Below are 17636 nucleotides of genomic sequence, written 5' to 3'. Positions count from 1 at the left end.
TTGTTCCCAAGTTGTGCACGGAAGCTCAGAACCATTAGCATGTGCCGATTCCTTAGTAAGGTTCTGTGGAAGTTAATGTTAGCATGTAGGTTCCACAAAAATACATTTTATAAGCAATTCTGCATATTACACAAGTTCACATGAGAGGAAGGGTCTTTTCAGCCAGGTGTATGTCCTAGTTACCTTCCACGGGTACCGGTAATGTGTCTGGGAAAAGCAGCTCCCGTGGTCCTGTCTCCCCAGTGTGCGGTTTAGCAAAGATCAGCGGTACAGGAAACTGGTTTAACTATACATTTAGTAGCTTAAATCTAAGGAATTGTGGTTGTAACAAGCCTTGGCAGGTTTGTTACTATTTATCTTCTTGTGGAAGCTTTAAAAGTTTTCCTCTAAAACAAGGGCATTAGCACCTATTGTAAAAAGCACTGGTCACTTGACTCAGCAATTAGTGACAAGACCAAGACTTTTTTTCTTTTTTTAAGGAAATACGATTTCTGTGTAGCCAATTACCAAAAGAAATGGTTTGTTGTATAAAGAAATGCAGTTTTGCAATATTTGTTCTCAAATCATCATCAAAATAAAAGTTACTGTGGTGATTTGGAAATCACCATAGGTTTAAGAATTATTACTATAAGGATTGCATTCATTTGGTACTTGGGTTGCTTTAAATGAGGCTTTCATACACTCTATTGTAATTGCTCCAGTTAAAATAAAGGAGGGTAGTACCAGCTTTGAGATTTCCTGTTGCTGGATCTGAACACTTTGAAGGTGGCTGGATTGGTATTGCGGAACACGGGCAGAAGTAATAGTTCAGTAATTAAACTTGGCAGCCAAAGTAGATGTTGTCATTTGAAGAAGACACACGTTTCTGGCATATGGATGTGTTTGTCAATGAATTTTTCATCAAAACTCTTTTATCTTTTCTTTGGTTTGCTTTCTGGATGATTAATTCAGTAGCACTGGCATATTTTTTTATTTATTTTCACCTACTACAGGGGAAGACAAAGGAATTCTAGGTGTCCAATGAAACCTAATTGTAAAGCATTTTCTAAATTCTAGAACGTAAGTTTTTAGTCGGGGACAAGATTGTCATTCATATTTTTAAATAATGTACATTTCACATTCTTAGAGTCTTGGGAAGATAATTTTGTTTTAAAAATGAAAACATTCATTTAAGCTGTGTTTCATTTGAACACAAAAGGAGAAGCAGACTTTTCAAAATGTATAAAGTTTATTCAAGAACTCAGTTTTCAGTTAATTCTTGCAATTTCCTTTTGCATAAAGCTGTATAAAGACAGACAAATGTCAATACGGAAGGACTGTGAAATGGCAACAAAGAGGGTTGTGTTTGGGCAATCACCAATAAAGTTTTACTATCATTTAGATATTTTTGCTTTTCCGCTGTGTAAAAATCCCAACCAGTTACAAGAACTGCTGTAAATAATCCTTTTTGAGGGAAAAAAAATATGCAAACAATACAGTTTACTATGCTGGGTAGTGGTTGTTTTTTTTTTTCTCCATTTGGATAACGCTTTGGAAAATAAACTAGATGTGCGTACTCTCACTTTCCTGTGCCATAATTTTCTGTTAATCTGTAAGTAGTTACTGAAGTTTGCTTCAAGCAGAAACAATAATTTTTAAGTATTAAAGAGAGATGGAAAGACACTGACATGGCAATATCAGAAGTGATAATGTAGCGATGCATGAACTATATTGAAATTAACAATAATTCAGATTATAGCATCAGCTGATTACACTGTGGTAATTTTAGCATAAACTTTGTTTCTCCACTAACGACCACTAAAAGAAAAAAATCCCAAAAATGTTCTTCAGTGAGAAGACATTGCCATCCATGCTTTAGAAAACCTGCCCAACTTACATGATGGAACTATATTTTCAATGACAATTTTGTAGCATCACGAAGAATGACATTTAAAGAATGACGAGGGGCGAATTGGAGCTGAACTAAACCGCAGACCCATTTAGGTTTTGGTACTACTCAGAATCCAGCTGCGAACTGAGGAAGGTCCAAAAGGTTGATCTCCACAAGAACGGCGGTCGCTATTGCAATGTCTAAGCCAGGTGCCACGATGCTTAGCAGTGCTACCCGCCAGGGAACTGCGCCCTGCGATTCCTAGCTGTATACCACAGTTTTCCAAAAAATGTTAACTAAAACAGAGCCACTTCAATGCAAGAAGATGCAACAGAAGTGGCTTCCAAATACCCGGTATTTTAGGGGCTAGTTTACTCTTGTGATACATGGAAAGCCTGGCTTCAATCCCTTGCTCTGCATTAGCTGGCAAACACATTTGAAAGTATGCCTCCAAAACAAAAGCTTAAACCGCGTGACTTAGAATGCTGTTTCCATCGCCAGCAGAATGGGTGGATTGTAACCAATGTACTTATTTACATTATCTGGCTAACATCTAGGGATTTGATTAGGTGAATGAGTAGTTCGGTACCACACGGAAGTGGGTGTATGTTCCTTGATGTCAGAAACATAGGTATGAGGACAGTTCAAATGCTTTGGAAACTAGATAATGGCTGAGTTCTCTAAGGACTAAAGTCCCAGTTTTATCGTTGCACTACATCTATAAAAGGCTGTAGACGTTACAGTCCTCCAGGTTACTTGTCGCAGGGGTTTTTAAGTATCTATCTATCTGGCACATGCAATGGAATTTGCTGCCCTTCATTTAAATGTGCAGATTTTCTAGCCAATGAATAATCCAAGATGGCTCGTAATTTGTATTGTAAAAACTTGCACATTTGGCTGGAACCACCTACACCGACTTTAAAGGAATGCTGAAGGCAGGTTTCGGTTCAAGCCTGTCTTGGCTGAGGGCGTAGTTCGAGAGGTACAGTTGAGAGATACAGTTGTAGAGAGATGTATCCCTCTCTTGAGGACCAACACCCCTGTACTCAGGGTGTACTCAGTCCTGCACACTCCTGAAGGTAGATGTCTAAGCCCAGGTAAAAGGAATTTCAGAAATGGAAGCTGCATGGCTTCCCATTTCTCCCTCAGGCAGAATGTTGGCAATCAGAGCGCTCTCCAAATAACATGGCAGGCCTTGATTCACTTGCCCCCTTCGCCTGAAGGGACCCAAAAGCTCAGCTGACGCACGTCTCTCCGACTTTTCCTATCGAAGCTCTTCTAGTTTGCATTAATTGCTGAGGCCTTCGCCCTGCTAATGAAGGACAATTTCAGTATTGTACATTAGACTCGTTGGATAAATTACAAAGGCAGCCCTTGAGGCAGGGACTACCCAGGGCTTTGCTACAATAGCAGCGGATGCTGTTAACTGGGGGCTCTTTCTCAACTCAGCCTTTTGTGGGTATCTGGGATCATAACCAAGAGTTGCGTTTCTTTGTTTGTCCACCAAAGCTGAAGTAGCAAGTTTAAAGAACGGCCCAGTCTTAGTCATTCTTTGTTCTGATTCTCCTGCCTTAAGGATGACGATTCTTTTCTCTAAAGGATGGACATTCTGCAGTTTAGTAACGATTATGGGTAAAAATCTTTCTGTGAATAGACACCAAGGCACTATGTGATAGCAGCTCCTACCTGGGTAATAGTATCATCAAGTATATACAAAACAGCATCAAAGGAGTTAAAAACCCATGCAGTTTAAACAACAGACTATCGAATACAAATTCTGCTACCCAGAGGTGTGCAAACGATTTATTCGTGTTCAGTGCAACGCTGTACAGGGGAATGGGTCTGCAGTCGTGTTTCTCTACAAGGTCAATAAATGGTTTGTCAACTCTGGTGAGCATTTACTCGGTATCCAAAGTCCTAATGTAAAAAATAATAAAGAGTAGTTTTACCCTCTCTGTTTGTGATGGAGTCTCACTCTGGCAGCATCAGAAATACCAGTCAATGGCTGCACATGGAAATGAAATACTCCTCTTAATTGAATCCTGTGGGCTGCAAAAAAGGATTTTTTTTTTCCCACCGCCCAAACAGTTCCTTGTGTCAGACAATCTGGAGCCACAGTAAGGATTTTTTTTTTTTTTCTTTTTACTAGTCCAGCTGGCAGAGCAAATTGCCTTGTTGAATTAGCATGTTCTAAAATTTTTATAAAAGAGTTTAAATGAGTACGATGGTACAGGCAGTACAACAAACTATTGCTGTTATAAAATATACTTAACATATTTCTCTATTGTATAGCGAACAGATTTGAGACACAGGGAGATGTCAATGACTCCTGGAGATTTTTGTATTAGTTATTTTTATATGAATCTCAGTAATCGGCAAATCAGCATATATTTTTGCCAAATTAAAATAGAAAGCTATTAGCAAATTAACACCTTTTACACAGAACTTATACAAATACCACATTTTTCATATCTTGTGTTATTGCAAGAACAAAATTGCATAGACCATTTGCTGGCACTTTCTGAGTTCCCCAAATAATGTTTTGTCTTGGCAAACAGTTCAAGTAGTTCCTTCAATTTAATTTCACCCACTAATGCAGTAAGGGTTTACATGTAGTGAGAGAAAAAACCACAGAGCTCAAAAATATTAACAATGACATAACCATCTGACTGAATAATAGTTCAGCAAGGGAACATATTCCTTTTATTTTATTTTTATCCTCTCTGTAAGGCTGTTTTCAAAGTGTTACTGACAGAACAAATAATTTGATTCAAGTCATTCTTCAGAAGTTAAAATGTCATTTGTGCTCTTCTTCCCCTTTCACCCTGTAGTCCAGAATTGTAGATACAGATTTTTTTTCCTAAACTGAAGTGCTCTGTTTTTAAAATTCTGAAAATTCTGCTTTCGGTAATGCTCTTTAGCAATAATATAAAACTTGGACTCGGAGCGGGGTGTGTGGCCTTTTCTGGTGCCTCACTGGCAGACGCGGCTGTATTCTTGGCAAGTGGAGCCCACGCCAGCCACTGACAAGTAGAGCTTTCCGTCCGGACACACGCAGATTTCGTAAAGCCCCTGAGAAATACCAGATCCACCCCTTGTACCCTCAGGCAATTTGGGCAGTCGCACAGTTTCAGCATCGAGCAAAAGCTGCATGGGAGAGAGTAGGACAAATAGGCTCATTAGAGATAATAACGCAACAGCGTGCCATAAACCAACTTGACTTTATCTAGGCAGTAGTTTAAGAATAGCCTACCCGAACATACACAAAGCTGCTCTTTGGGCCAGGCTCTTGGCAGACACTGGAACAAGGGAGAGGGATAAGCTGGTGCCCATCCTCTTCCTTAGCAGAGACCTCCTGAAGTTCAACAAGGCCAAGTGAAAGGTCCTGCACATGGGTTGGGGCAATTCCAAGCACAAATACAGACTGGGGGATGAGTGGATTGAGAATAGCCCTGAGGAGAAGGACTCGGGGGGTATTGGTAGATGCAAAACTGAATATGACCTGGCAATGCGCGCCCGCAGCCCAGAAAGCCAACTGTATCCTGGGCTGCATCAAAAGCAGCGTGGCCAGCAGATCGAGGGAGGTGATTCTGCCCCTCTGCTCCGCTCTCGTGAGCACCTGGAGTACTGCGCCCAGCCCTGGGGCCCCAAACATAAGAAGGACGTGGATCTGTTGGAGCAGGTCCAGAGGAGGGCCACGAAGATGATCAGAGAGCTGGAGCACCTCTCCTCTGAAGACAGGCTGAGAGAGTTGGGGTTGTTCAGCCTGGAGAAGAGAAGGCTCCAGGCAGACCTTATGGTGGCCTTTCAGTACCTGAATGGGGCCTACAGGAAAGATGGGGAGGGACTCTTTATCAGGGGGTGTAGTGATAGCACGAGGGGTGATGGTTTAACTGTGAAAGGAGGTAGATTTAGATCAGGTATCAGGAAGAACTTCTTTACTGTGAGGGTGGTGAGACACTGGAACAGGTTGCCCAGAGAAGCTGTGGATGTCCCATCCCTGGAAGTGTTCAAGGCCAGGCTGGATGGGGCTTTGAGCAGCCTGGTCTAGTGGGAGGTGTCCCTGCCCATGGCAGGGGGTTTGGAACTAGATGATCTTCAAGGTTACTTCCAACCCAAACCAGCCTATGATTCTATAATAAGAATCACAGAATCACAGAATCTTCATGGTTGGAAAGGACCCTTAAGATCACCAAGTCCAACCAAACAACCTACAATCTCTGCCACTAAGCATGCCCTGAAGCGCCACATCTAGACGTTTCTTAAACACCTCTAGGGATGGTGACTCAACCACCTCCCTGGGCAGGCTGTTCCAGTGCCTGACCACTCTTTCAGTAAAGTAATTCCTCCTAATATCTAACCTAAACCTCCCCTGCCGCAACTTCAGACCATTTCCTCTGGTCCTGTCATTATTCACCTGGGAGAAGAGGCCAACCCCCACCTCTCTCCAACCTCCTTTCAGGTAGTTGTAGAGGGCAATGAGGTCTCCCCTCAGCCTCCTCTTCTCCAAGCTAAACATGCCCAGCTCCCTCAGCCTCTCCTCGTATGACCTGGTCTCCAGACCCCTCACCAGCCTGGTAGCTCTCCTCTGGACACGCTCCAGCACTTCAATGTCCCTCTTGTACAGGGGGGCCCAGAACTGAACACAGGACTCGAGGTGAGGCCTCACCAGTGCTGAGTACAGAGGCACGGTCACTTCCCTGCGCCTGCTGGCCACGCTATTCCTGATACAAGCCAGAATGCTGTTGGCCGCCTTGGCCACCTGGGCACACTGCTGGCTCATGTTAAGCTGGCCGTCCACCAGCACCCCCAGGCCCTTTTCTGCCGGGCAGCTTTCCAGCCACTCTTCCCCAAGCCTGTAGCGTTGCTTGGGGTTGTTGTGACCAAAATGCAGGACCCGGCACTTGGCCTTATTAAACCTCATACAGTTGGCCTTGGCCCATCGATCCAGCCTGTCCAGGTCCCTCTGTAGAGCCTTCCTACCCTCAAGCAGATCAACACTCCCACCTAGTTTGGTGTCGTCTGCAAACTTACTGAGGGTGCACTCAATCCCCTCATCCAGATCATTGATAAAGATATTAAACAAAACTAACCCCAAAACTGAACCCTGAGGGGCACCACTGGTGACCGGCCGCCAAGAGGATTTCACCCCATTAATCACAACTCTCTGGGCACGGCCATCCAGACAGTTTTTAACCCAGCGGAGAGTACACTTGTCTATGCCATGATTCGCCAGCTTCTCCAGGAGAATGCTGTGGGGGACGGTGTCAAAGGCCTTACCAAAGTCCAGATAGACAACGTCCACAGCCTTCCCCGCATCCAGAAGGCGGGTCACATGGTCAGACGAGGTGACCATCAGAGACGAGGCCCCTGCCTGTACACTGAATAGCGGGGCATGGGGGCTGCTACTGCCGCTGGACCCAGGTCTGTCCTGGCCTGACGCTGAAGCCTCTCAGCTGTGCTAGCTGGTCAGGGATGGACATAGAGGTTGGTCTGGAGTTCCTCTGTAGCAGAACTGGCATTGTATAGCCTCGCAGAGGGGATAAACAGGCTGCTGCATGTCACGTGCTGTTGCTGATGTGGCAGCTCTTAATGATACCTGCAGAGCTTCACTCCTTAATTTAGCAACTCTGGGGCCGAATGTCTACCTCTGGGCCAAGGACCCCACTGGGGTGCGTGGGGATCACTGTGCTAGTGGGGAGCTGAGCGCTATCAGGGTTGTATTAGACAGCATTTCTCTAAGCTAATACAACATGATGTCAATTGGTAGTATTATTTAATCTGACCCAAAAATAAAAGTCTTATTATTGGCACCATTAATTTTTATATCCTATCTATCTCCTAAAATCTGAGGAATTAAATTAACAGAATTTGAAAAAAACTTGGAAGTTACTAGTTATATTCAGACAGCAAGATCAACCATGGTTATGGAAACAGAAGGACTTGTACTTACCACACCATCACTGCTGTGTAGTTTGATATCCATCTGGGAAAGAGCTTCAATATTCCCAGCTTGCGCTTTGATATTAATTCCTCGTGGTGCATCCATGCTCAAAGATCGAGTTGGTGATTCCAGCCTGAAAGCAGGAGCGGGAAATCTGACAGTAGCACATTCTCATATGTTCCTTTATTTTTGAAAAGGAAGTAAACTTTGAACATGCACTTGAAGGATCTCGCCTGAAGTCATATAAAAGATGCAGCTTCTTTTTTCTTCAGGCAGACTTGAAAAAGGAGGTAGCTATTTAAAAACACTAAAGTATCCCAAATGAAAAATATAGATGAATTCAGAATAGAAATGCAAGGTATTATTTGAGATATAACTTCAGATTATTTCAGTATAGCAGTAATTTACTCTTTAAAACTGAAACCCATTTTAATATTCTTTAGTTTGAATTTATTTTCATTTTTTACACAATAAAATATTGTAATTAATACAATCAGTGCAGTCTGGAAGTTTTTTAATCAACAAGAGTTTTGACACTGCTATCACTCCGACCACGATTTCACTTTCTCTGTGTGTGTTGTTTAACTACACGGCACCTGAAACTTAAAAACCAATAATTTTGTTTGAAATAAAAATTACGCAATGTAACAGAAAGTTGCAAACCCTGCAGTGCCACAAGATGGCAGGAAGGTACTGTATTAGCTGAGTAATCACATCATCATGTCAGCTGTGCAGGATTAATGATTTTTATTTTCCAAAGAGACAAGGCTTTGTTTCCTCAGAATTCTGGTATCATTTCCATGGTAAGTATCAGGGATAGAACTACTAATTAAAAACCGTGTTAAGGAAAGAAGAAGTCCAAGCTCAGCAGCAAGCTAGTGATTATATTGCTTCTTTTGACCATTACCTAGAACTGCTTCACCTGGAGGCACTGGAACACGACAGGATCAGATCCAGGTTTTGTTCCTCAATATTGGCTCACCCTTCCTGATGACACCAGCTTGAATTTTACACTATCAGCCAACATTAAACAGGTGAATATTAAGGCTAGAGGAAGTAAATCAACTGGTGGTCCCAGTTTACTTCACATCCATGTTACCTCCTAAATTCTGTATGTTCCCTGGACACATATAAAATAATGTGGGCTTCATCCATAACACAGAACTCAGTCACGTGTTCCTGTTCCCAGCTCTGCATGTGCTCATCCACTGTATCTTCCAAAAATGTAGAGGGGGGGTGTGTTTGTGTGTGTATGTGCACGCACTCCCAGCAGATGCTGTGTCGGCTCCATGCGTGATCAACAGGCACCCATCTGGATGAGTGGAGGACCAGGAGGTATGCACCAGATAGTGAGTCTAGACGCTGACTGCCAATCATGCTAAAGGAACGAAACAACTTCACATGTAGCCCTGACGTAGCTGTCTGATGGGTTTCATTTACTCAGACTGCTTCAGGTCTTCCTTTTTTTGCAGTTACTTCATTAAAACTAGAATTTAAAAGAAGTCAGTTTGTGCTTGTGAGAACCTTCAGTTGTATCTTAGAGTTCTGCAGAAGTTAAATCCAGCTGACATCTTAAAACCTAAACCCATGATAGATGAGCGCAATCCAGCACAGTCGCTGAAACTTCATTTTTTAGCCCCAAATCTGAAAATAACTCAGGCAATATTGGCTTATCACCACTGGCCAGAGGTAACAGGAGATTCTATCTTCTTTGATCTTCAGAAGTCTCTTCCAACCAAAACCATTCTATGGCTCTATGTTTCTACGAGCTGCCTCTCCTGAACATCTCCTGGGTTAGTCACCTTCAATTAGTTTAAACTCCAGATTGCTAATTTTAATTCCTAACAATGGATAACTGCACCATGGTTCCACATTAGGACCATAACCATAAAATAGTTTGATGCCTTATCCCACGACGCTGAGATGGTGCAAACTTCTGTCATGATCATGCTGAGTACAAGGCCATGAGTACTAGTCTGCTCTGCATCAGCCATCTAGCATAAAGGTAGCAATCTTTATTAATCAGTGTTTGTGATTTAACAACTCTTCTATGACTTTTTGGTTTAGATCCTTAGATTTAAACTTTATGAAATTGGAAATCAGTTTTTCCCTGAAGGATTTACATGGGAGGTCTGCTTCACGGGACTGTTTTCCAATGCATATTTGTATGCATTATATAATGAAAAATAAATCAAAGTTTGTATTTTTAATATTTAAAGTTTAATATATTTTCATAAGTCAGTGTCACGGTAGTTGAATACAACTGTTCCTTACTTTGTTTTAGCAAAAAGCTATAAACATTGAAATAGCTCATGTTTTTCTATAAAGTATTTAATCTATGTAAGTAATCTATACATAGGCATACATTTTTATTTTTAAGCTCTATTGAATATTACAAGAAGGCTAACTGGGACAGATTTTTGAAGAGCATATCAGACCTGGAGTTTGAAAAGCAATTAAACATGGAGAAATACTTCTTACTTTCTACCAAAATTAATGCTGGCAAGAAGCCTACAGACTTCGGAAGCATTTACAGATTTATGATGTGACTTACATATAATTTAAATTACATGGCAGACTTACATTTGCTATATTAATCACAATCCTAAATTTCTGCTGTTTATACAGGCCCTATTTCTAGATTAACTAAGGGTAGATTTACCTAATTAAGTCATTGGAGCTTCCTGGCAATGGAAACTGCAGTGAAGCTTAAGCAAGGATTTTAAAGCCTTCTGGAACTATTGTGTGAGATTTTAGCAAAGGCAACATTCAGTAGCACTAATGATATATTTCTTCATCCAGCATTCAGAGATTCAGCGCCTCAAGTCCAGATGCAACCAAAGGGAAACAGGCACCCAGTGTAGAAATGACATGACTGAGTTGAACCTTGACTTTAAATGTCCCTTCTCAGTCCCCACTTGGTCCTGAAGACACGTGACTTCTCAGCGCTTTAGACATTGACCTTAAAGTCACCTAAAATTCTTCTGTGACCCTGGCCCTGAGGCGCTTCCAGTTTGTCGCTGGTGGGCAGGTTTGAACTTCTCCTGTATGCTTAAGGGCCTGGGGACCACAGAGCTGCCCTAGCAGAAGAGCTGACTGGTGGAGATACTTGCATAAACTCAGGGTGTCTGAGAAAGGTATGAATAGAGCACTGTAATTCTTAACACCGGTCGTGTTTTAAGTAGAAATTAATAAAGTAAAATGTGCTCTTTTTTTTAATACATATCAGGGAACAGATGACGGGAGGAAGTTGCTCTGCATTGTGAATGATTTGGTCAGTCACAAAGAAGATACATGACTGAGTGCAGATGATGGCTGATACGAAATTTTCAAGATTTATTCCCTAGGCAATAAAAGGGGGGAGAGAGTAGGCTAGGCTGAACAAAATGTTGATGTACATCCCTCAAAAGTCTTGGCAAAACCAGAATTCAATTTGCTTGCAAATGCTGGAGGGTGCATGGACGCTCAGAGGACAGAAGTTGATTGTCTTAAGAGGTTTTGGTCCTTTTTTAGTGTTTGTTTGAATTCAGGCAGTAGAATGATGAGGAAATATATTGTTACCAGTCACTTTATCTTTTTGGAAAATTACAGGCATATAAATTACATTTAACAGAATGGAGTGACTGTCTTTACCATCTAGAGGAATTAATCTATGTAATGTGCTGTCCTAAATGAGACATCTGTCACAGCCTGTATCTCGTTTGGGAAGATGGATTCTGTACTTATGAGTAGCTTCTAGGTACTGCGGTAGCTGCCAGGGGTCTATTAGCAAGTGGTGAGGTGCAAGAGGAGTTGATCGGGACAGCACAACATTTATTTGATGCCAAGGACCTGACACCCCCATTATATGTGTTCAGAGGAGTACTCTGGACTAGCTGTTGCCCGACCCCAAAGACTGGACATGCAGAAAGGTTGGGGCATGTTAGGCATTCTCCAGGAGAGCATAGCTTTCGGGTTAATTTAATCCAAATGCAATCCTGTTCATGTGCCCCAAACAATTTCACAATGAGAACGAAGATTTGGGGAGCTCAGGCAGTTTGGAGTTTTCGCTCAAAAGCATGTTCCTAATTTTAAATTAAAACAGTCATGTAGACATATCCATGGAACGTGAAGCAATGGAAACCATACCTAGGCTGACTTGCAGAGCAGGTATTTTGCCTTGCTGTCCTTCACCTTGATCCCACCTGGAGGTTTGTTGGCCAAATGCAGAGAAACTGCTCTGTCTTGGCGAATGAAGGGCAGGGAAAGGTGGGGAAGAAGTGGTCCCTGCTAATATTTCATTGCTCTGTCATCTGCTGGATATTGGTCCTCCAGCAGTCCATTACAATTGAAGCAACTGATTACAAGAAATATAGTATTTTTATCACTGTCTTCTTCCTTGTTGGTAAAATAGTTCCAGAAGCTGACTACGCTGTCTTGGCTGGCTGCCAAGGAAATTTGGTGCCGAGGTGTGCAGAATAATTTATGAAGGACTGTGTGAAAGTCTTCTGAGGGAATCTGGACAGCATTCAGGCTCTGGATCTGAAACCGTCCCAACAACCTAACAGGCTGGGAAATTCCCACCCCTTCCTATAAGCATGTTGCTAACTCACGGAGACACCAGATCACCAGAAATTGCTCAGTTGGCTGCGTTCAGGGAGGATGTGAGAGAAGTGACAACCTGCTCTGGTTGTGGTAAAGAAGCAGCTGAACTGAACCCGGACTTTCAAAATCCCTTCTCAGATGGTACATGCTGCAGGAATATTGATCTCTTCTTTCATCCTGTTCTGGCAGGAGCTGGAAGGATACCTTGCTGATCTACTTAGAAGTACCACAATGCATTATAAAGCCGGTTTTAGTACTGCAAAAGAGTACCACAGTCTTCTGGAGCCCAAATTTCCTACCACAATGTGGGACAGCTTGACTCCTCAAGCAGGATGGAGGAACCAAATTGCTCTTCTGAATTTGGGAAATAGTTTATTCCTTCCTTCTGGTCAGTTTTTGTCCTTTCCATATATGAGTCAGCATCTCTCCTGAATTTAATGGGGACAGAAATCCTGGATATGACTTTAGATAAAAGTTCCCCAAATGTATGCATTCCTCCCAGCACCTATCTGAGGAATACCAGGGTTACTGAAAGCGGACTAGACAGACAGATGGACCCAACTGTGGGGGCACCCAACAACTGGTGTGCCTATACATACAGCTGACTCTTCTTTTTTTTTTTTTTTTTTTAGTTAAAATAGCCTGATCAATTTTACCATACAGAAAAGATTTTGTAAAATGTAAACCTGGCACTAAAGTGTTAAAGGTATGGTAAAGAATTTAGCAATGTATAGTGTATTAAGTACTTGAGTTAAGTGTGTCCTTATATCAATAAAAGAGAAAAACCTAGGGCCCTTGTACACAGGAGAAAATAAAATGTCAAATATACCAGACCTGATTTATTTTACTTTATAACAGATTATTTCACAGCAGTACGTTTGTTTAGATCATTAATAAGATATTGGTCTGGTGTTCACCTATACGGTGGGGTTTTTTTGTGTGATGCCCTTTTAAATAATGAAAGAACATGAGGTGGGTCCAGGCAGAACCTAAATGCTGACTAGTTCGTAATGTCTTTTCATTAAAAGTTTTTCACAAAGCTTGTTGGTATCGATTTTTATGAGAATCATAAAATATTCTAATCCATCTCTTTCACTTCTCTAATATGCTCAGTCTTCCTCTCATAGTGCTTTAGTATAATTAAACAGAAGGATCCATGCACAAGGGTCAAATAAACATCTATATTAAGGTTTTATTTAAGAGCAAAGTCATATGAGGGGGCAGAAGACAGCAAAAGATCCCAAGCCCCTTTCCTTCTCTCAATTAGTCTTTGTAGGACTGAAGACAGTGCTTCACACTTGTTCCTAAGCATTGATACGGGAGCATGCATGGGAAATACACTATTAGAGAAAAGATTGAAGAATGTAAAGAAAAAAAGAGGAGATTTAGAAAATGTAATTCAGAAGAGCTGGAATAATGGAACATGCTCCACTGGTGTGTATTTGCACGTGGTCCTTGTTTCCCTTGAACTTCCATGAAGATGCTAACCTGATGACCTCATAAGGATGTCTCCCACGCTCCTTTTTTGAGTCCACGGCTGTTTGACCCACCTCTCAGTAAACAATCTCCATGACTTCTCAGAGTTAGAACGCATTTTAAAAAATATGAAGTGCTTTGAATAAATTGTTCCATGGCCAAATAAAACCATTACAGTGAGTTCAATAAAGTTGCCCGTTATGGCACTGAACATCTGATCCTGCAAGCCTGCATTCCTGTGAAAGTAAGCACTGTGCAACTCTCCGTGCAGGAGTACTTCCGCAGCTAGGCTCATCTTTTTCTGAGATTATGAATATATGTAACTTTTCCGTCCTACTTTATTTCCTTGAGAGAAACAGAAGAGTTAGGAGAGCAATGGTGACAGGTCTTATTACAGTCCATAAAGAGGCAGAATTACTGAGGCTGCATAGGGGACAGGCTGTGAAAATGTAGCACAGAACCTCGCACAGAACCTCAGATGCTGCTGGCACATAACCAAACCAGCTTTTTCACATTGTAAAGTAAGGAAGAAACCCTCATATGCCTTGGCGTGCAGACAGGAGTCTGGCCGTGGACGCCTGCCCTTGAGTTCAACTCTGACTTGAAAGGTGAAAGGGGAACAGAAATGAAATTAGGCAGCGATTGGAGGTCGTGAAGCAGAGGAAGAACAGAAAATAAGAAGAAGAAATGGAGGAAAAAAAACCATGAGGAAAAAGCGGGGAAAAGGAGAATCTTTAACTTGTCAAGAAACTAATGTCTTGGAAGTCAAAAAGCAACGTAGAGGATTCTGTGGGCTTAATTGGCCTTGGTTCTCTGTAGGTGTCTGCTTTCAGCTCTGCTCTTTGAACGCATGTTAACCTTTAAAAGGCAATAGGAGTATATTGACTTTTTGATTAGTCTGAAAGCAGTCTCATTCACTGGCAATGCAGCTAGGCATCGTGAGAGAGTAAACCACAGCCAGAGCACGCGCTAGTTACACAGGAAACAGAGATTGTCGCTATTTGTTTATGGTCCAACATATGGAGTTTCAAACCACATTCTCTCTTTTTGAGGAAGCTGGATTCATTTTGACACAAGCTGAGCAAAACTGAACCCGAGCTGCAGAGGTGGATAGCGAGCAGCAGGCGTGCACTAATGCCGGCTGCCAGTTCCCACCCGTACCCGCTTCTCTCCCAGCAGGCAAGCGGGGAGGGCGAGCGGAGTGGAGGAAGAAGAATATGATTACCCACAGCTACGGATCTTGGTGTTCTGCCTTGTGGCTTTTGGTTGTTTGCCAGCAGGTGCAAAGGCAAAGAAGGACGAAACAACAGGACCGAGACCTCAAGTCTCGGTATGTGCCTCATTTCTGGTTTGTTTCGTAAAATTATTTGCTTTGGAATGGCTCCTAAAATTACAGCTTATTTTTGCAAACAGGAAAGGTAAGTTTCACAGTATGATCCGCCAACTGTGTATGTCTTAAGGACACGGAAGTATTAGTATTCAACGGTAAACTCTGATAGCTCTTACTGAATGTCAAAAACCACAAAATACTAATGAGTCATTAAATCTTCTTCCCTGATCAGTTTCCGCACAGTAATGGAAACGTAGCAGTTACTCAGCCAAGCCTCGGTGCAAAATTCTGATTTGACATAACTACTGTAAATCTTTCGAATGTTGACTGATTTTTCTTCCTAAGATGTACCATTTTGCACCACACATATTGAACGTCTTCATTTAAACATGGAATAATTGCTCCCTACCTGGATGATGCTGTCTTCCATATTTCTTCCTTTCACTTTGACCCTCTGAGTTTCACTGAATTAAACTAAATGAACCATAATGAAAAAAAAATTGACTGAAAACCAGCATCCATTTCCCCTGTCAAGTCCATTAGTTTGTCAATGGTTATATTACATCCTCCCAATTTTTGTAGCTTAGTTCAAAGAAACTATTTTCCAAAGATTATTGCTCCTGGGATTTGCCTACATTAGGACACATATTCTGTTTCAGGAAGACTAATTTCGATAGCTACAGCTCCCTTACCCTGAATCCCTGTCTATTATCTATGCCACAATAAAATGTAATATGCATAACAGTACATTTTAAAGAATCTAATTTGAATAATAATTATTTAAAAGGAAAAAAGAACTTTTTTTGCAGTTTCTTCCAAGTACATCTGACTATTTCATTGCAGGCAAATTCACAGGAAAGCTTATAATAGCACAAAATACAGCTTGATATTAGAATTGTACCTTCACCTTAAGTATGCCACGGCTAATACCTCTCCAAAATAAAGGTACTGTGCCAGTAATAGAAAAGAAGATCAACAGCACCTTGTGAAAACACAGAAAAGTTGCCTGATAATATCAGAAGAAAACTGATAGTACAATTGAATTCAGAGAAACATACGATGAGGGTGTCTGTTCAGAGGCAAGTGTACATACATAGGAAACGCATTAAAGAAAATTTATTTGGCTGGAATGTCTGTACATAAAGCACCTCATTTTTCTAGTAATTCCAAAGCTTTTTTTTTTTTAATCTTCAGTGGCACTATGCTGCAATTTAGACACTACAAAATAATGGAGCCATTTGTTGTAATTTGATTTTAAAAGTCACTTTTTTCTTGACTCTCGTCCGCTTATTGCTTAAACGCATTAATGAAAATGTCATTTTGGAAGGTCTATCATTTTGTCTTCAATCACTTGGGAAAGTCTCAAAAACATGCTGGGCTTCGCTGGGGAGTTTGTAACATCTCTGACCTCTTAAAAATAGGCACAAATGCATGTTGTAATGAACATCCCAAATACTCCAGTAACAGCAGAGCTGCTCTGAAATAATTACACAAGGATGCAGTAGGCTCTGCTTATTCTGGTAGCCTTCTTTCTTGGGACAACGTTTTTAACATTTACATATCGGTACTGACAGTCCTAATGTGTGAAGCACTGGCAGTTGTTACAAGAGGGCTACTAACAGCAGTACAGGACTTTTGTATGGCACGTGCCATATTGCTGCAGGATTCTTTCTTTAAAAAAAAAAATAATTACTTTTGGAAAATAAAACTAAGTTAATTATTTTTTCCTGATATCAGCAAAGTGTAAAGTGTTGATAGTGTATGGTTACTGAGCTTAAAGAATAAACTCTCAAATCTGTAATGGATTCTACATGGTAAAGGAAAATAATATGTTTTAAAAAGCTGCTGTTACCTTTATAGCTAGATTTTCTGGAGGGCACAAAGTTTATTAGATTCCCCTTCCAGATGTCTGTGTTGGTAAGGGCTAGGAGCACTTCATTATTCTACCACTTCAGGGTTGAGTTCTCAACTCTGGAGAGGAAAAAAAGACCATTGAACCATTTTCATATTCTGCCTTCTGCCAGCTCTCAGGAAGGAGCCGTCATCCTACGTGACACAGCCGGGCTCGTTGTGCTTGGCTGGAACGAAGCAGAGACACAGGGAAATGACAAAATCCCATTGATAACAATGCAGTCAGTATTTCATGAAGAGCCATGTGGTGATGGAATGGAGACACCAAGAAGTCAGATCACAAATAATCATTAGGCTCAACTGAGCATAGCTCACCTACAGGGAATGCATTTTCTAAAGCTAAAACAATCTTATAATGACCTCATAGGATCTTGAGCCACTGCAGGAATGGATTCTTTAACTCTTTGTGTGTTTTACATTAGACAATCATTGGATAGAAATAAAATCATAATTAGTCAGATTCTGTGGATAAATTGATTTGTCCATAGATAAATTTATCCACTTATCCATGAATCTGTATT

General features: G+C 41.4%; 1 protein-coding gene across 4 annotated transcripts in view; it reads right to left on the bottom strand.

The window, feature by feature from the left end:
• Positions 1–1209: 1209 nt before the first annotated feature.
• The window catches only part of SGCG (sarcoglycan gamma), a 137332-nt gene continuing 120905 nt past the window's right edge, over positions 1210–17636 (bottom strand). For all 4 annotated transcript variants that reach the window (XM_054202614.1, XM_054202633.1, XM_054202604.1 and 1 more), the window contains 2 exons: positions 7824–7947; positions 1210–5017 (listed from right to left, as the gene is read on the bottom strand). In XM_054202614.1, the coding sequence (XP_054058589.1) occupies positions 4844–5017; positions 7824–7947 (298 nt within the window). In that variant the 3' untranslated portion in view covers positions 1210–4843. The remainder of the gene's footprint in view (positions 5018–7823; positions 7948–17636) is intronic.

This window comes from Rissa tridactyla, chromosome 1, assembly GCF_028500815.1.
Source record: "Rissa tridactyla isolate bRisTri1 chromosome 1, bRisTri1.patW.cur.20221130, whole genome shotgun sequence".
Lineage (NCBI taxonomy): Eukaryota > Metazoa > Chordata > Aves > Charadriiformes > Laridae > Rissa > Rissa tridactyla.
This window is presented reverse-complemented; position numbering and strand designations above follow the sequence as displayed.